Raw genomic sequence first — 20826 nt, forward strand, 5'->3', positions numbered from 1 at the left:
TGCCTAGTACAACAACCTATTAGATGAAGCAGTTTTTTGTTTCCACTGATTCCACCTGAAATCATTTACTTTAATACAGGGTACAATAGTCGTAAGTTGCGCTCTTAATTGTAACAGGGCCCAAAGAACCAGCCATTATAATTTCTAGAAGCCGATAATTACTAATTTATCAAAATGACAATATAAAGAAGGATTCTAGAATATCATTCTGACGTAGTTTTGAGGTTTAATCATTACAGCTTTCATGGTGTTTATTCTAAAACACTATGATGGGGAAGATCTTGTATGAGAAGGTTTCACTGTAGAATACGTTTAATAAGTATCCCAGAAATTGCTGCTCACCTGGGATTCTCTCTTTACATTTTACTGGTAGCAGCCAACAGAAGGTAAAGTGCCAAGTGACAAAGCATATGTTATCTAAAGCTGGTTTTATAAACATTTCAAAGAGTTCGGTGAGCTCGAATTGCCTTCAAAGTCACCAGATCTCCATACAATAGAGCACCTTTAGGGCTTATTCTGATGCTCCGAATCAATGGAGGTTACGGAGCATGAAGCTGCGCATTGGACTTACAGCTCTCCCGGCGTCAATTATGACGCGTCAATATGATGATGGGAGAGCTTTATGTGTTTAAATTTTCGCAGGACTGTACTGACACATGGCACTGGAAGAGCTGCTAATCCTCTACACAGCTTCATGCTCCATAACCTCCATTGAGTCGGAGCATCAGAAGGTGCTCTATTCTATGAAGATCTGGTGACTTAGGCTTCCAATTTTGCAACACTTATTTTTTGGCTTTAATGGCCACAAAAAAAAATGACTAAAAAACAACCAGCAGTTTTTCTTACTTTTTGGAATTTTTTCATTTTAGCATTAATTTGTATAGGAAAAAAAAGATCAAAAAGACACCATTCCACCCTGGAAAAAATAAAACTCAAAAATGTTATGTGGGTATGCATTTCATATTTCCCCACTAACCCTCAGCTAACATCTGGCCGCATCATTTTTGAGCCAGAAGAAACAATGCAGCAATTGTGGCATCTTTACCAGGTTGGATTTTTTTTGTTTGTTTGTTTTTTTGAATGCCTAGTCTGATAACATTTTGTGTGATTCATCTGAATGTTGTTTGAATTAATTCATGTGCTTCCCTCGAAAACAGCTCCATTCCTCAAAAAATCTACCATCTAGAGAGTGTGAAAAAATTCCAGCATGAATATATAATGAATATAGGATGTATTAAGTTAAACCTCTCTTACTTATCAAAACTAAAGTTTAAAATATAATATGAAAAAAAAGTTTAAAACTACACTTATAATATGGAAAAAAATATCCATCTTATTGTATAATAAAAAAATTATAATAAAATAAACCATTTAAAAGCAAAATAAAGCAAAGAAAAACAAAAGCTTGTTTTCGGTAATGGTAAATGGCCTTGGAACGGCAGTGTCACAAACAGATTGGGATTTACAAATGCAAATTGCCCTCATTACAGCTAAACTCATTATAGAAGAATGCATGCAGATGAACTGCTGAAACCTGGCCTGCCAATGGCGTTCCAAGCCAAACGGTCACCTTTGGCTTACAATTCATTTTAGCAATGGGCACCAATTAGGTGTCTGACTAGAAATATTTGGCCTCTGCACAGTATAACAACTGGGTGCAAGATAAACAATGGTAGCGAAATTGAAGTTTAACCGCCTAAAAACTAGCAAAAAAAAATGTTTTTGCCAATCTAAGAATATTTATACAAAGCCATGATATTCCATGGTGTGCTGAAAATAGTGTAGATCGGTAGCCACATTAACAACAACGTTGCACCAGACATAAAACATTACTTTTTTTATTTTTTTTTACTCTATTTTAGAAACTAATGGCATATTGCTAGTATAGGTCATCACATGCTGATAAGTAGGGCTGCATAGAATGAATTGGAATGAGACAGAATTTATCTCCCCCCCTCCCCCAAGAACAGCAGCACTCCCAGCCACCGATTGTGCAAGGAACTGCAACACAGCACTATCACTTTGTGAGATGGAAACACACTTGTAACAAATATTTTGTAACAGGGCTGGTTGGGGTGTCATTTGTTGCACCATGATTTCTAGTTCAGAAAAATTTTAATTGCCCTTTATAAATTTTTTGGTGATATATAATTTAATAAAATCAGCAATCCTGGTGCGTTTTTTTTTTTGTTTCCGTTTACGCCGTTCACCGTGAGGGAACAATTATGTTATATTTTAATAGATCGGACAATTCCTCACGCTACGATATATGTATCGATGTAATGTTTATTTATTTATATTTTTATAATAGGCAAGGGGGTACTTTAAACTTTTATTGGAAGGTGGTTTATAATGGGTTTAATACTTTTAAAAACTTTATTACACTTTTTTTTACAAACACTTTTAACATTGTAAAAGATGCAATCATTAGATTGCATATACTGATCTATGGTATGCATATAGCATAGCACAGATCAGTGTTATCGACAATCTATGTATAGTGCCTGCCTGAGAGCAGACTCTATACATAGATTGCGGATCCGACAGGACGGAAGTAAGGAGCTTACCCCGCCTGTCGGCACATGCGATCGGGACCCCTGCAGCACGGCTGCGGGGGACCCGATCACTTAGTGACAGATACTTGATCTGCCACTGAGTACCTTAAAGCCATGATCGAGGTAGATCGCGGCGTTTAAGGGGTTAATGAGAGTCAGCTGCGGGATCGCAGCTGCCTCTCATTACCTGCGGCCCTGGACACAGATGAGAGCAGGATCGCTATCCCTGCCAGTTACAGTAACGTATACATACATTCCTACTGCACGGGGTATGTGCAGTAGGAACGTATATTTACATGTTACTGACGCAAAGGGGTTAATAAGGTTTATTAAACAATATTAAGTTATTAGACAAATGCAAATGAAGACTTTTCGGTGAGTACCTAATGGGCTCACATTTACCTAAAGTAGATAGTTTAGGAAGCAGAACACACCTAGACATGTGTTGGAACCTATGTTATAATGAAATGCATACACTCTGGGCCCGATAAAAAACATTGGGCCTAAAACATTGAGCATCCATTGCTAGTACATGCATTGTTTTACATGGATTTCTAAAAAACCTTACTAGCAGGTGATTACACCATGGTAGGCTTATTGTGTACATAAGTATGACCTGGGTAGATAAACTTAATAAGAAGGTCACTAGGCGTTACCAAGGATTACAATAACATAGCTACTTACTTCATGAAACAGTGGCAGTCGTCTTAAAGTGATTGTTCCATCAGGTACATTTGCTTTAAGTGTAGCATATCAGTCGAACAACGCCAGCGTGCGGGGGGGGGGGGGGGGGGGGGGTATCGGCTTAAGCACTGGAGGCGCCTGGTAATAGACCAGTGCTGTGTGCAGGAACCAGGCCATGGTTCAAAAAAGGGATCGCAGCACCGGCTTCCTCACGCCAGTGCCGTTCTATTGGTGTGCTACACTTATGCTACAAGTTCAAAGAGTCGACTTGATCCCCAAATTCACAGATCTCAATCTACGTTAGCATTTGTAGAATAAGTTTACAAAAAAAAAAAAAAAAAACGCAGCAGCAAGTCTGATCTATGGAGACCTCACCTCATTACTTACAGGATTTAAATGATCTGTTTTAGTGTCAGATACCACAGGACATGGCTAAAGGTTTTAGGAAGTTCACAAGTTGACACCAGTTGATTAGTCCATTCACAACTATACCAATAATTTTAATTCGGAAAAACTTCCGGAAATAAACAAAGTACAGCATAGGAAAAAAATGAAAACATTAACATTAGGGTGAGCAGTTTGGAAGCAGCAGCTTCAGAGAATGTTCACTGTAAATGTTATAATCATGGCAGGTAACAAAATAAAACAAGCCCTTGGCAAATGGTTTATTCATTCTTCCAAGCAGTTGCAAAAATTAGAAGGTAGACTTATTAAAAAGTTAGTTCCTGAAAACCTTGTGGGAAAAGCTTTTTCATTCGAATAACCTCGAATTGACACAAATGCACCAGACAATAAAAGACTTCTTACCTCGTGTGTTCTCCCAGCCCTCAGGATGCTGCTCTCAAGTGCATCCCTTCTACAATTATTTACTTGTGTTAACTTGAGATCCGCTGCTTTAAGTTTGTCCTGTAGAAATTTTATTTCTGATTTCTGTGAAGCTATTATGAGTTCCAGTTCCACAAGGGATGGATGTTCCAAGTCCTGTAGTAATTAAAAGAGGAAATTAAAGAGGAAATTATATTACACAATTAATAGATCCCACACATTTCTGTAAAGGTCTATTATTTCCAAACTACTGTTTGTTACAAGCATGGGCTCCGCAGCTGTTTGTTTGGCTCAAAAACTTTGATCTACATTTACAGAAGTGCTGCTCATAAGGTATAAGAATTATTAATGATACAAATCTTCAGGAATTGAGTTAACTGAATTTCTGGTAGATACTGTTATAATGTCAGTGTCACAACAAACTGTAAAAAAAGAAAAGTTTTTTGTTTTTTCCTCCTCGCCTTTTTCTTTTCCATCTACTGGGCCATGTAAGGCTTGTTTTTTCCAGGAACAGGTGTACTTTGTAATGGAGTTATTCAATCTACCATATCATGTATGATGGAATCGCAAAAACATAATTTATGGGGTAAAATTTGTGTGTTTGTGTTTCCGTAATTACACGCAAGACAGTAAAAGTGACATGATATATTTATTGTCAGTCTGAATACAGTGATATGCAGTTTATAAAGGGTTCTCTAATTTCTATAAAGGGTTTTACTATTTCTATTAACAGCAAAACTTTTTTTTGCAAATAGGTGTAATTACAATAGCCCTCTTGTGACTCTTATAGCGCTTTTATTTTTTTCACCTATGGGGCTGTATGGGGTGTCATATTTGCGCCATGATCTCTAGTTCTTATTAGTACCATATTTGTGTAGATGAGACGTATAGATCATTTTTTATCATTTAAATTTTTTTTTTATAAAAATCATCAATCTTGGCTTTTTTTTTTAACTACGTTTTGTTTACACTGTTTACCGAGCGAGAACAATATTGTTTTATTTTAATAAATTGGACGATTACGCATGTTACGACATATAATATCTTTAAATATTTCTTTATTTTTACGTGTTTTGTTTAAAATGGGAAAGGGGGTGATTAATTTTATTGGGGGAGGGGCTATAGTGTTTTTAAAAACTTAAACTTTTTATGTCCCCTTAGGGGACTTTAACATTTTACCATTGGATAGCATGCCATAGCATAGATCAGTGTAATCTGCGATCATTGTATAGAGCTTGCCTGTGGCCGACTCTGACGGCTGGGACTGCGGGGGTCCCGATTGGACAGTGACAAGAGCTGTAGCTCCTGTCACTGATGTAAGTGAGGCACTGACGATCATGGCACTACAGGGGTTGATGGCGGGCCACCACCTGATTGCAGCGGCCTATCAACAGTAAGAACCTGGCTGTTGATAGCAGCCGGTCCCCACACGCTATGAAGTGAGCTCAGCTCTTGAGCTCACCTCATAGCTCTGCCGGACCCACTGGTGTACAGATACGTCATGGGTTCTTAAGTGACAGGCTCCCATGATGTAACCTGTCTATCATGGGTCCTTAAGGAGTAAAAGGGGCACTTCGGAGGGAAAAACAATTTAATGAACAGGTGTCCTAAATTTACACAGATTTGTAAATTATTTCTACTTTAAAAAAAAAAAATCAAGTCTTCCAGTACTTATCAGCTGCTGTATGTCCTGCAGGAAGTGGTTTATTCTTTCCAGTGTGACGCAGTGCTCTCTGCTTAGAGAATAAAAGAGACGTGTACTATAAAGACAACACAGACACAAATATTAAATATATAAAGGTACTTTATTTCATCAGGAACAAAAATGCAAATAGAAAGGTCCCAGTTAAAACCATTTAAAAATCCCCCAAACTCCAGGGAAAGCATAAGGTCTAATGCAATCCATCAACCCCATATACAATATATATAGTATCCCTGTCATATAAGCAAATGTAATAGAAAGATGTAGATGTAACTTTGAAACAGGCCACCATAACACAGAAATGCAGGCAATATAGACAACAAGTGTGCACTGAAAGTAGATAATGATGAGGAAGCAAAAACATCTTTCTATTACATTTGCTTATATGACAGGGATACTATATACATTGTTTATGGGGTTGTTTGTCCTGGATTGCATTAGACCTTGTGCTTTCCCTGGAGTTTTGGGGTTTTTAAACTGTTTTAACTGGGACCTTTCTATTTGCATTTTTGTACCTGATGAAATAAAATACCTTTATATATTGAATATTTGGTGTGTCGGTGTTGCCATTATAGTACAGGTCTCTTGTATTCTCTATGCGTAGCTCTCCCATGTACTGGCACTGTGCACCCACTCCTTTATTATTGTGAGCTGTGCATGTCCTCTCTTTCTCTCTCTCTCTTATTTTGCGCAGTGCTCTATGCTGTACCCTCTGTACAGAGAGGAGTCACGTCATGATCACACTCATTTCTGCACCGTTCATGGCTGTAGTATTTAAATGGTTAATTAGCCAGCACGATGATCAGGCCATGCCAGTTAATTAACGATTTGAATGTCGCTGTCAAAACTGAGAGCTGCATTTAAATGCTGTTAAAACAACATCCATGGTGGTCTAGTGGCGGGCTTGCCCTTGACTAAGTGATTGTGAAGGGAAATCTGTCATAAGTGCAGGCCCAGGCCTCAGCAACATTACTACACTGATTCTGGCTAAGCAATCCTTTACTATGGCCATCAGCAGCCCTAAATAAATCGAGCACCAATTGCAGAGCTCATTGTAGTACATATGTACTGCATTGATTTCTATGAGCAATTAGTGTTCTGCTCAAAAGTCCCCTAATGGGACTTCATATTAAAGAGGGTGGAAAGGGGGAGGGGGGTTATAAATAAAAGAAAACTCTTCCCAAAATAAAACTTTAAATCTCACCCTTTTGCTATTGCTGCATGCGTAATCATCCAAACTATATAATAATCACATTCCTAATCTCAAACGATAAACGGCATAAGCAAAAAAAAAACAAAAACAAAATGCAAAGATGCTAACTTTTGGTCACATCAAATCAACAAAAACTAGAACAAAAAGTGATCAAAAACTTGCATATACATAAACAAGTTACCTATAGAAAGTACAGATCATGGCACACAAAAAAATTACACCTCAAATATCCCCATAGATCAAAAAATAAAAGCGTTAAAGGAGAAGTCCGGCCAAAATTAATTTTTGATATGTTGTTACTTATGAAAAGTTATACAAATTTCTAATGTACATTAATTATGGGAAATGCACATATAGAGCTATTTCCCTTAATTTAGTAGATCAGGAAGTGTTAGAAATATCTCTGAAGAAGTGACGTCACGACCCAGGGTGTAATTCCTATGGAGTGTCCAGCAGGGGGCGCTCTCTATATAGAAGTCTATGGGACTTTATTGTTTCTATGGGTTTCTATGTAATGTAATGTAATGTAATGTAATGTAGTGTACAGTGCTTTATTGAATGAATACATCTATGGAATACTTTGGGGAGCAAGTGTCCTTGCTCCCCAAAGTATTGCATAAATGTATTCATTCAATACATAGTAAGCCCGCCGATCCGCCGCATTTCCGCCGCATTCCCGCCGATCCGCCACACGCTGATCCGCCGCATTCCCGCCGATCCAGACCATATACATTGAACTACAGCTCCCATCATCTGCTTCTAGTATGAACAGGTGATGGGAGCTGTAGTTGGGTAAGGGATATGACATGCCGCCGGGCGCAGGGGGGAGCCGCTCAGTACACAGGAGCGCTCCCCCCTCCTCCTCCTCCTTCCGGGATAACTTCCGCCTATACCAATGCTGACTCCCTGCCTGGCCGCCGCTCTCCGCTCACATATACCGGCTCCCGGCATCAGCGCGGACACCAGGATGCATCGGGAGCCGGTATGTATGGGGGGGAGAGCGGAGAGCGGCGGCCAGGCAGGGACTCAGCAGTGCTATAGGCGGAAGTTATCCCGGAAGGAGGAGGAGGAGGGGGGAGCGCTCCTGTGTACTGAGCGGCTCCCCCCTGCGCCCGGCGGCATGTGATATCCCTTACCCAACTACAGCTCCCATCACCTGTTCATACTAGAAGCAGATGATGGGAGCTGTAGTTCAATGCATATGGTCCGGATCGGCGGGAATGCGGCGGATCAGCGTGTGGCGGATCGGTGGGAATGCGGCGGAAATTCGGCGGAAATGCGGCGGATCGGCGGGCTTACTGTGTATTGAATGTATTGAATGAATACATTTATGCAATACTTTGGGGAGCAAGGACACTTGCTCCCCAAAGTATTCCATAGATGTATTCATTCAATAAAGCACTGTACACTACATTACATTACATTACATTACATAGAAACCCATAGAAACAATAAAGTCCCATAGACTTCTATATAGAGAGCGCCCCCTGCTGGACACTCCATAGGAATTACACCCTGGGTCGTGACGTCACTTCTTGAGATATTTCTAACACTTCCTGATCTACTAAATTAAGGGAAATAGCAGTATATGTGCATTTCCCATAATTAATGTACATTAGAAATTTGTATAACTTTTCATAAGTAACAACATATCAAAAATTAATTTTGGCCGGACTTCTCCTTTAAGGATGGTAATGGAGGGATTTTAAAAAGAGCAGTCAAACAAAATAAAAAGTTGCCTATCGTTGTAATCGTACTAACTTGAAGAACAGAAGAGATAAATGTCAGTTTTACCATTGGCAAACGGTGTAAACAAATGAAATGAAAAAAAATGTGCACCTTTTTCAACTTTCAAAAAGTGCGTCTTTGCAAAGTACAATTGGTGTTGCAAAAAATAAGGGCTCATTTGGGTCTCATGCAAGCGCTATGGCATTTTAAACACAAGGAGGAAAAACAATGGCAACAATGGCAAGCATTTAGTACCAATCCATATGTTTAATAGACAGGTCTACTAGCAGTTTCTTCCACTACAGTCCTCTCCCAAAGATTTTCCATTGGATTAAGATTAGGACACCTTGACGGCCAATTTATAACAGACTAACTTTCCTTCTTTAAGGGTTTTCCAGTTACGTAAAATAGATGCTCACATGACCAGCATCCCTGGCAGTCTGAATCTACACTCTGTAATACCGGCCAGCACTTAAAGGGTGACTTAACATGTTCTAATACATGGCATGATCAAAGCTACTGGAAACCATCAATGCTAGCTGACTATTGCTGGAAACTAATGCGGAATGCATCAGACATTAAGTACAAATGAAAACCGGCAGAATGAATGCATATATGATAATACAGTTTTTTTAAAGTTTTCAAAGTGATTAGCGGTCTGATAAGGCAACATGGATTATGTTCTCAATCTCTTCTTAACAAAACTGCAGTTAGAAAGGAAGATCTGCCTTCCAAGGCATAGTAATAGCAGTGAAGTGCTGCTTACTTACTGCCTGTGAGAAGTTACAGTAATATTTAGGTAAACTATGTAGAGGGAACAGTGTTTGCTAGTTTACTGAATTAAAGGGGAACTCCATATAAGGAAAACTTGTTTTCTATTAAAAGTACATTAAAAGTTATATAGATGTGTCTATACAATGTATTAGCGTATCTGTACGGTTCTGCCACACTGGTAGCTGATAGAAATCCAGGAAGTGAAGAAAAATGGCCTCTGTGCCAATCCACATTGTCTCCTGCTCCCTCTGCTCTCCCACCTTAGGAGACAAAAATTCCATGTCTCTGTCTCACATTGTGTTTGCTGAGATTAGGCTGATGATGCAGACAGGGGGCAGGGCGAGATGTCACAAGAGGCTTGGCTGGATCCCCCAATCCCCTGAGTGATTCACCATCTCTGACCAGCCAGAGGTAGGTGCTGCCACTTCAATGATCGTGCAAAACTCTGCAGTGAAATTAGGGCTATGTTCACACATGTTGGAGTTTTATTGCAGTACTGCAGCATCTGCACAAAAATCCCATGTAAGATAATATTGGATAAAGTCCTTATTGTGGAGCTCAACTTCAAAGATAAAAGATGCTTGATTATAATATGAGCATGGAGATGAAAAGAAAAAAAAAAAATTAAAAAGTTCTTTACTTTATTCCAATATCGTTGTTAAAGGAAGAGAATACAGAAGCACCATCCCCAAATTATGTGTCTGCAGGAGACACATATGCAAAACTCTACCCTGAAATACCTAAAAAGGCCATGGATACAATGGTTACTCCATTCTACTCACACTTCTTACTCTAGGGGCGTTTCCCTGTTAGTGCTTCGTTCACAGAGTTGTGAAGTGGAACAAACACACAGGGAGCCTGAAGGACGGAGAGTATTTGTTCAAGCCTGGATAGATAATGTCCCAGTTTTTATAATTGCCCTTTATCTCCCCGCCTCCAGCATCATTGTCCGTAGTGCACGAGGCAGCGAGGTTCCCTGCTATGCTTCCACAAGCAGCCCTTATATGTGCTAAGGATTTTAATTTGATCATGAATCCTTTGCTAGACCAATTTCAGGGAGTTGGGTACCTCCCACCAAACAGTCAGCATTTAGCTTGTTAATGGAGGAACTGGGATGGGTAGACTTATGGTGGCACCTACACCCCCAATTATTAGAATTCACCAGCTACACCCGTGCCCACCACTCATGAATAGATTATGTGTTTGGTAATGCAAAGGCCGGCGCACTACTTTCCTTTGTGACCCACTTGCTGCTGGCGGTGTCGGTTCATTCTTCTGTTGTGGCTGACGTTTATTTACAACCCCTACAAGTTAGCCGTGGAATCCGTAAAATCCACCCGTTCTGGCTAACGCTTTTTAAGGAACACGAGCGTATTCCAGATCAGCTCCGGGTATTCCTCCACCATAATATTCCCTGTGATTCACATAGAATGTTTTGAGACGCCCTTAAGGCCTACTGGAGAGAATGTATACAATCTTCTATCTCTTATACCAAACGTGAGTTGGCGTGATGGGAGGATGAGCTGGCTGACGCTTGTAGACAACTGGAGGCCTCTTATACTTCGGACCACACAGCACAGAATAGATGTGAATGGCTGCAGGCTGGCAGACAATACTTACATTGTCTACATGAAAAAAATAACCAGAAACTATTTTTTAGCCCACAGAAGAACTTTGAGATGTGGTAATGGGTAGTCACCGTTTAGCTCACCTTATTCACCAAAACACCACATCCCCAGCGGTCCTCCGCATAGAGTCCGCCGATGGAAGCATACTGACCTCTGGTTGAGATATCCTACATCGCTTCACTGACTTTTATTCTGACTTGTATAAGACCAGGCCCCAACGGTCGGAAGAAGACATAGCCAGTTACCTAGATGACATCTCACTCCCAACCCTCACTGAGGGACGGAGATCCATACTGGAAGCGCCCTTGACATTGGAGGAATTAGGAGACGCTATACATGACTCTGCCAAAGGTAAGGTCTCCGGGCCTGATTGGCTTCCTTTGGATCAGTATATACAATACAAGGACATCCTTTTCTCCCCTCTGTTACCAGTCTTGAAGTCCTCCTTTTATAAGCATGTCCTGCCTGACTCCTTTTATGCAGCTGCCATTGTTCTGCTCCTGACGCCTGGTAAGACCCCAACTGAATGCGGTTCCTACAGACCTATCTCGCTACTTAATTCTGATTATAAACTCTTGACCAAAGTATTAGCTTATCGTCTTAACAAAGTCATTACGTCTCTTATACATCCCAACCAGTCCGGCTTTGTACCAGGACGTAGCACGTCTGACAACATAAGAAGAGCGCAGATTGCAGTTAAAAGGGGAAACGTACAAGGGGAGGATTCTATAGAATGGCCCTTTCTCCTAGCCGTGTTACATAAGTTTAAATTTGGTCCTAACTTTATTTCATGGATCTCCCTCCTGTACAAACATACCACCACTTCCATCAGTTTGAATGGGTTGGTGTCTCCTTCCTTCCCCCTGGAGTGGGGCAAGCGACAGGGATGCCCATTATTCCCACTCCTGTTTATACTGGCTATGGAACCATTGGCAGCACTAATAAGGGCAGACAGGACCTACTCTGGAATACCATACTCAGAGGGAGAGAATTAAGTCAGACTCTATACTGACAATTTGCTTCTGTTCCTTTCCCATCCTGACACGTCATTCCCCAGGGTGATACACCTCAGACACACTTGAATCGTATTCCGGTCTCTTTATGAATTGGACTAAGTACTTCTTACTATATCTTAGCCCTTCGCGCTCGCCTCTGCTGGGTTCTTGGGTGGAGGGCTTAGTGGTTACTGACATGTTTAAATATTTGGGAATCCAGATTGCTTAACATCCATCTGAAATATTAACCCAGAACATAGATCCTCTGATAGGCCATTTTGGAGACAAGTTTAAAGTGTGGAGTGCCCTCCCCCTGTCAGTGGCTGGACAGATCAACCTTATCAAAGTGGTGGTCCCCCCAAAGTGCTCCTATTTGCTGTAACATGTGTTTGTCCCTATTCCTAAAATATTCTTTAAAATCCTAGATTCAGCTATTATTAGTTTTATCTGGGTGGCATCTAGATCTAAGCTACAGCTGGCTAAATTGCAAAGGCCTAAGGACCTGGCAGGGGCGGCATTACCGGACCAATACTTATACTACCTGTCTGGGCAACTAAAGAATATGCCCTCCTGGATGTCGGCGGATACACCCCGCACATCAGAGAGGCATATCTTAGATTATACTGGCCTACCCTTTCTATGGTCAGTGTTGCACATGTTCACTGTTCCTCACCGCCAACTCCTGACAATTGTAAAAGTGGCTAGGCAGGTCTGGACAGCCGCTAAGAATATATCTACTTTTGAGGGTACCTCAGAGGAGACAGCACTTTGGGATAATAGTGAGCTCTCTTCCTTCCTGGCCTTCCCTGATGCGCGTTATTGGAGAGTTAAGGGGGTTTGCTATCTGAAAGATGTTTTCAAAGACTGTCTTATACTCATTTTTGATGCTCTGAAATTGATGCGTGATATTACTAATTCCCATTTTTACAAATACTTGCAGTTGAGACACCTCCTACATATTCTAGTATTTTTAAAACAGGGAGCTAACCAATTCTTATCAAAATATGGGATGCTACCAGTGTTTTTAACCAATATACATAGCACAAAACAGAAAAGACACTAATAGGTGCACCCACAAATAATCAACAATCTGTATAATTTTTATTAAACTTAAATTCATCCTATACAAAAAGCTAGACAAAAACTCTTAAAAAACACCCACATGGGTGTTGTACAAAGTAGTAAACATGATAAGTTAAACTACACTAGAACGTCACCTACAAAATATCATGGGATCCACCACCATAAATATGAAAATATACCTAGTCCCTTGCTGCCACTTCCTATTTCCTCTTAAGTGCTTTGTGCAGAAATAGCAATAAATATGTCATAAATAAAGAATTACAGTGTTAAAAATACTAATAAACCTCCAAAAACAACAAATAAACACCAATGATAGGAATCAAATAAATATTAAATCCCCCTAGAATACAAGGAAATAGGTATCATCCATCCAAACAGCAGCATGAAAATATCACATAGTATCAAACAGATATCACCCAGGATCCCAGTGGACGTTGTCCCGGAGGAGCGATCTCACCCACTAGACACCAGGAAGTGCTGCAGCCAGTAATCGGAGGCAGCTGTCATCTTTGACAGCTGCCTCCGATTACCTGATTAGCGGGCACGGCGATCGGACAGTGCTTGCTAATAGCCGCGATCCCGGGCTACATGCGGCACCTGGGATTGTGGCGGTTCAGAGCTCTGATCTCGGGGAGGCGTCCCTGGACGTACGGGTACGTCCAGGGTCGCTTAAGGGTTAAGAGAAGATAGGAAGTGGCATTCATTCCCAGCAGCAAGGGATTAGGTATATTTTCATATTTATGGTTGTGGATCCCATGATGTTTTGTAGGTAGCGTTCTAGTGTAGAAGTTTAACTTATGTTTACTTCTTCATACAATTCACCCATGTGGGTGTTTTTTAAGTGTTTTTAATTGTTGTCTAGCTTTTTGTATAGGATGAATTTATGTTTAATAAAAATTATACAGATTGTTGATTATTTGTGGGTGCACCTATTAGTGTCTTTTCTGTTTTGTGCTACCTCCTACATATTCGGTTTGGGAATGGTGTGGCAATAATTTCCTCATATCCAATCTTTGGACTGATACAGTCTCAAGGCCCCAGAAGACTGATGTTATTATATTCACATCTTATTCGCCTCAAGGCATGCAACACCCCACTACCAATTGTGGAAAAGTGGAGAGAATATATTCCGAAACCATGTTCTCACACTCTAGTATCCCCTTCAGTTAACAATCGCCTTACTCAATTGTAATAAACAACAACAACAACAACAATAATAATAATCATAATAATTATACAATAATCATAATACACCAGAGTTACCTGACCCCAGTCCGTCTCTGTAGGATGGGCAGGATTCCCTCCCCTTCGTGTCCCAAATGGGTTTTGGCACATGATATGGGATTGTCCTTGTCTGCAAGCCTACTGGCAAGAAGTGGTGACAGTACTCACCAAGATGTGCTCTCTGCAGGTACCTCTAAATCCCACATTCTGTTTGTTTGGAGTTATATGTGAGGAGGTGTGGACCCATTACACTTCAACCTTTCTGAAAGAAGCCCTCTTCATGGCCCGAAAGGCTATAACCCTCCGATGGATCGACAAGCGACCTCCCACTGTTGCTCTGTGGACCTCGTTAATACCACAATATCATATGAACACATTATTTATAAATATAGAAAATGCCCTGCCAAATTGGGAAAAATTTGGGACGCGAGGTGCCGCTCACCTTGGACGTTGATATCGTTCATGATATCCCTAGCCTCACCTAAAACAAGTCTGTGTCTCTTGGCAAATCACCTCCTCACCTTTGTGCCTTATCTCTCTATTATATGATTACCAGCAATGTCTTGAATGCCTTAAAGGGGTAGTCCACCAAAAAAAAAATTATTTCAAATCAACTGGTGCCATGAAGTGCCAGAGATTTGTAATTCACTTCTATTAAAAAATCTTAAGTCTTCCAGTACTTATCAGCTGCTGTGTGTCCAGCAGGAAGTGGTGTTTTCTTTCCTGTCTGACAAAGTGCTCTCTGTTGCCTCCTTTGTCCATGTCAGGAACTGTCCAGAGCAGTAGCAAATCCCCATAATAAAACCTCTCCTGCTCTCCAGACTAGAAATAATACAACTTCCTGTTGGGCATACAGCAGCTGATAAGTACTGGAAGGCTTGAGATTTTTTAATAGAAGTAAATTACAAATCTCTGGCACTTCATGGCAGCAGTTGATTTGAAAGAAAAAATTTTTGGGTGAACTACCCCTTTAAATGATATTTCTTTCTTGTATCATGATTCTTCCCCAAGTTAGTTACTGATTGTGATGATGTGTGGTTTTGTGTTTCGGTTTCACACTGTGGATATTGTATTTGCTTCTGTTACTAGACATGCCATACTGTTTATGATGTCTGTAAGTCATACAATAAAATAATAAAACTGAGTTAAAAAAGGTAGAGAATACAGTGTGCTGTGTGGGTGGGAGTACAAGGAAATAATAAAGTGCTGCAAACAATTCAGTAACACAATGAAACTGCAATGTGTGAACACAGCCTAGATGTTCTGCAACAGATTTGGCTGGGGAATGGGCAGGGTGGGGGACTGTGATGAACAGCTGAGGGAAAGCATTGCACTATGGAACCTGTAGTACTGTATAAAACTGTTCAACCAAGAAGTACAGCCACACAATACAGAACAACCGTAGCAACAACATGTGCTCCAACCTTTAGTTTCTATATTGTTCCTTTAACACACTCGTTCTGAGTAACTTTGTAGGTAAAAATTGTGGCATATCCATTAAAGAAGCAGTTCACTTTTTATTTTTTTTCGCCCCCCCAGGTAGCCGCTGTCAAGTATACTTACAGAAGATGATCGGTGTCCCGTTCCCGTCGGTCAGTTCCGTCCCACGGTGCCGTTCACTTCGGGCGCGCGCTCACTTCCGCCGGCGCTGTGACTCCTCTTCTCTCCCTTGTCATTTGAACGCCGGAAGTCACACGCTTCCATAGAGAATGCATGGAAGCGAGTGACTTCCGGCGTATAATCACTGGGCAGAGAAGAGGACTCGCAGCAGCCGGCGGAAGTGAGCGCGCGCCCGATGTGAACGGCACCGCGGGACGGAACTGACCGATGGGAACGGGACACCGATCATCTTCTGTAAGTATACTTGACAGCGGCTACCCGGGGGGGGGGGCCAAAAAAATAAAAAGTGAACTGCTTCTTTAATACAAAAAAAATAAAAAAATTAAAGTGTCATTAAAAAGGAGAAGCACATTTTAACCGAAGCAATTAAGCGAAAGCTACAATAAAAAAAATGAAATAACTTTCTTGTTTGATCTCTTATTTCTACCTTACATGCCTTTAGACAAACGCACTTATGTTATTTGATAAAAATAGAAGTAAATCAAGAGGAATAAAAAGTCTTAAAAAATGCAATGCATATAGATAAGTTCATGGCCATCCCTATATTACAAAGTAATAGAGAATGTAAGTCACCCCTGTTAGAAGACCTCAACCTCTAATCTTAAAGAGTCCATTCTGTGCCTTCAAGCATGTCACTTTTCGAGCCAATTAAGCCATTATATAAGTGTTAAACAACAAAGGTTACATTGCACAGGGTCATCATAAAGTGGGGATTTCTTGAAACCATGCAAACTGAAAAAGTTAAACAATATTCCTGATGTCACTTACGAGCTACCACTGGGCTGTCTGTTAGGGCACTAAGTGCTGGGAAGATTTTCCAGATATTATCATCTCTATACAGTAAAATCTCAATCATACTCAAACAAATTCACTAAAGTGTGGTTTTCAATCTGCTAACTATGCATTCCATAATAGCCTGTAATTATTAAAAACTGACAAGGAAGCTACGCCACCTGTGTTTATATGGAGCCAGGTAATGAAAAAACAACAACACTGTCATCACCTCTCAATTCCTGATTGCATTATCAAAACTGTAGCAGAGTTTGGCATCTGGGTGTGACCTTGTTAACTGCTAGGGTAATTAAGTTTATTCAGTGGGGAAAAAGGATGATAAATTATTAGCAAGAAGATTTTGTTCACATTTTATTAAATTGGCCTGTCAAAGGGTCGGCCAAATTACCAAGGGCCTCGTTTATTGGAGACCAGCCATATTGCCACATCTGTTACAATTATTTATAATTTCAGCAGTTGAAAACCAACTGAGTTAGGCATCCGCCATGTAAAGTAATTTACAAATTATCTGATGAGGGAGTGTTTTAGCTTTTCCCTCATTTCTAGCCAGCAGAAAGCCGCGCTGTAATTACAGAACACGATTAGGTTCTTTAGGGAACTTAACTTGCACTCGTAGCCATAGTAAGATGCAGCAAGAACATATGGAGGAGCTTGTGCTTCAACTCCCTGAAGCTCGTGACCCGCCTGCCGCTGAGCCCTTGAGTTGAATTTGAATGAGAGTGCCATGGCTAATGTTCTACACATGCACCATTTATGCCACAAAACAAATCGGATCACTGTTAATTATGAAGCAGCTATAATCAGGCCTTCACATCTGTGTAATGTGAGGCGCAGTAGGCTGTATTCCAGTAATGTATGACTACCTTTGGGTCACAAATTGTGAGCCATATTGCCTCGGTTGTAGTTTACTGAAATCAAAGCAACTCCTCTGATACAAGTCCAAAACAAGGATATTTTTATCCAGCTGTTTCTCACTTTTTTTTATTTTTAATTCTGTCTTTCGGAACAAGAGCTCTTCTTTATCAGCTATTGACCAGGGTAGTTAAAGCATATGGCACCGGTTCATTAATGAACATGAACACCAAGAGCTCTAATTTAATGAATCCGCTTGAGCCATAAAAATCAGATTAGGTTTATGCCTGTCATCGCTCCCCCCCCTCCGCCGTTGTGTAAAATGAGTGTACTGAACTTAAATGTACTTGTCTTTGCTTCTGCAATAAAGCCATAACATCATCTTCCAAATAATATATTAGCCCTTTTTGTGCAAACCGCGGGCAGGTGAAAAAACATCCACAAGCAGACGCCTTTTATTGCTGTTATTATGGCATTAATTGAAGCTAGGTCTAACATTTATCTTTTAGAGAACACAACCTGGCAACTACCTTCTCAAAAATACTTTATTCAATGAAAAATCTTCCTTATAGAAAAGCAGCTAAATATGTTGCACCCAGATGGCAAACCAGCTACAGTTTAATTAATCCACCTTAAGTCATTGAGTGTTCAGTATGGGTAATAACAATTTGAATAATTGCATACAAAAATGCTCTGAATTTCATTAGCGAAACAAAGCAGAACCTCTCCAAAGTAGGCTGAGGAAACTTCCATATAATCACCCTGTTGTGTGATACCAGCTCACATGCATAGGTTACAAAGCTGCCGCTTACCAGCTTGAGCATACCATTGCTGTGCGCCATATTATAAAACCACACAAAACTATTTGATACATTCAGACTAAGACCCAGGCTTGTGGGGGAAAAATTGAATTATATTTTTATAAACATTAAAAGGGGTTATCCAGTGTTAGAAAATATGGCCACTTTCTTCCAGTGACAGCACCTCTCTTGTCTCCAGTTTGGGTGTAGGTTTTGCAACTCAGTTCCATTAAAGTGACTGGAGCTTAAAGTAGAAGTCATGCAAAATTTTAAATTAAAGTATTGTATTACCCAAAATACCAATATACACTTATTGCGGGAAATACCAATATACACTTATTGCGGGAAATGCACATAAAGTGCTTTTTCCCTGCAATTACTACTGCATCAAGGCTCAGTGGGATGCTCAGTGTCCCCCTGCCATCATCCTCCCCAGCAGCCACAGCCCGCACAGCTCTGGGAGTCGGGTCGTGACATCACCATTTTATCCAGGAAGTGAAGCCTTGATGCAGTAGTAAGGGCAGTGAAAAAAGCACTTTATGTGCATTTCCCGTAATAAGTGTATATTGGTGATTTGTATAACTTTGGGGGGCAATACAATACTTCAATAAAATTTTTTGCCAGACTTGTCCCTTTAATTACAAACCGAACCTGAACTGGAGACAACAGTCGTGCTGTTTCTGGAAGAAAGCGGCCATGTTTTTCCAACGCTGGATAACCCTTTTAAGTTATGCAATAAAATTATTACTATATAGGCTCTCGGGTTCTTGAAAAAGGTTCATTTTTATTGATACAAACTTTAATTCTCTCTCCTACACACAGCAGTAGCTAAGCCCCACTTCCACTTTGTGCATTCCATTCAGGTTTCTCTGTCAGTAGATATGGACTGAGCCTAACAACAGCTAGTTAGTGTGATACAAATAGTGGTGAAGCCTTTAAAGGGGATTTTTTTTACCCCTAGGATCACAAAAGTAGTCAGTTATGTTTGGTAAATGAAGTTAAAAAAATATGTTCAGCAATACATAAGCAACGAAATGGGGGTCTGAAGCAAAAGACAGCTGAAAATGCCTATACCAATATTCAATTTTACTTCTGCATTAGTGTGTCCCATAAAGAATAAGGAGAAACTTAGGAACCAGCATACTACAGAATACTTAGAATAAAAAAAGACTACACACACACACTTTTATACACAATATATACAAACACCAGCATTGTTCAGGGTGCAAGCTGCAACTTGTCGCCCTTCCAAATGATCCTCTCTTTGAACATTTCAATATCAATTTCACACTAAGGCCAATTCCTGCAAATAACCAACTCCTAAATAACAGGAGAGAGTTTAAAAGGATGTTTTAACAGATGCAACAGAATTCTATATCAGCAGAAAGCATATACCTGTCAGATCTTCCATTACAAATAAAAATATTCACTTCAAGTTAATTACAGTGCTTCCTTGGATGCCTGGGCTACTAAACCAGTCTTTGATGTCAGCAGGTACATGTAGAAACTTAAGATACAAGACAGCTAGACACTGACTGCATTTGTTCAGTAAACACAATTAAATATTTATTAATCACACAGGTAAAATTTATATTCAAAAGAGAATTCATTCTCAAATTAAAGCTTCACAACTGAATGATAACTACCTAAATTAAAGAGACGGGAAACTGTAAAACTTGTGAGTTCATGGTTTCAATACATTGCAAGTTCGCCCTCTGTTGACTAGACATAAAAGTAGTTATAGCATTACTATTGACAAAAACAGTTAAAATTACTTAGAATCTAATGATGTTCAACTGCTATTACATATATTCTGTGTAATTAGGAAAAATAAAAACATTTTTTCCTTATGTGTACGCTCCACACTTTAAGTGTCACTGTCATCATAACTTTCAAAATCTAAATCAAAAGTAGATTAGATATATAAAGCAAGGTTGCAATTTAAACTTTTTTTTAAGTTATCATGGAAAACAAAGCACTTCCTGTTTTCAGACTCTTTTTGTGGAAAAAAAAAAGTCAGAAAACAGGAAGTCCAGTGTTTTCAGGCTGAGCGCTCACAGAGAGAAGACAGTCATGTGATTGACAGACACACTGCGCCATGACTCTCTGTACTAGCCGGAATTTTTTTAGTTTGTTTTTTTCAACCAGTCAGAAAATCTGCCTTCTGGAGCCTTGACCTGGATTTCTGGTAAGTTCAGCTTCGTTCTACAGCATGAAAAAAAAAAAATATGAATATAAATTGCAAACTTGCTTTATTTCACATTTATTGTTGATTTAGATGTTGAAAGTTACAAGAGTTATTTACTCTTGCATTTTACTTGCGCTTTGATGGTCAGAAAAATACAGCACAC

General features: G+C 40.0%; 1 protein-coding gene across 6 annotated transcripts in view; it reads right to left on the reverse strand.

The window, feature by feature from the left end:
- Window positions 1-20826, reverse strand: part of CNTLN (centlein) — a 254478-nt gene that overhangs the window by 165967 nt on the left and 67685 nt on the right. For all 6 annotated transcript variants that reach the window (XM_069962065.1, XM_069962062.1, XM_069962064.1 and 3 more), the window contains one exon: window positions 4047-4220. In XM_069962065.1, the coding sequence (XP_069818166.1) occupies window positions 4047-4220 (174 nt within the window). The remainder of the gene's footprint in view (window positions 1-4046; window positions 4221-20826) is intronic.

This window comes from Dendropsophus ebraccatus, chromosome 3 (assembly GCF_027789765.1).
Source record: "Dendropsophus ebraccatus isolate aDenEbr1 chromosome 3, aDenEbr1.pat, whole genome shotgun sequence".
NCBI lineage: Eukaryota > Metazoa > Chordata > Amphibia > Anura > Hylidae > Dendropsophus > Dendropsophus ebraccatus.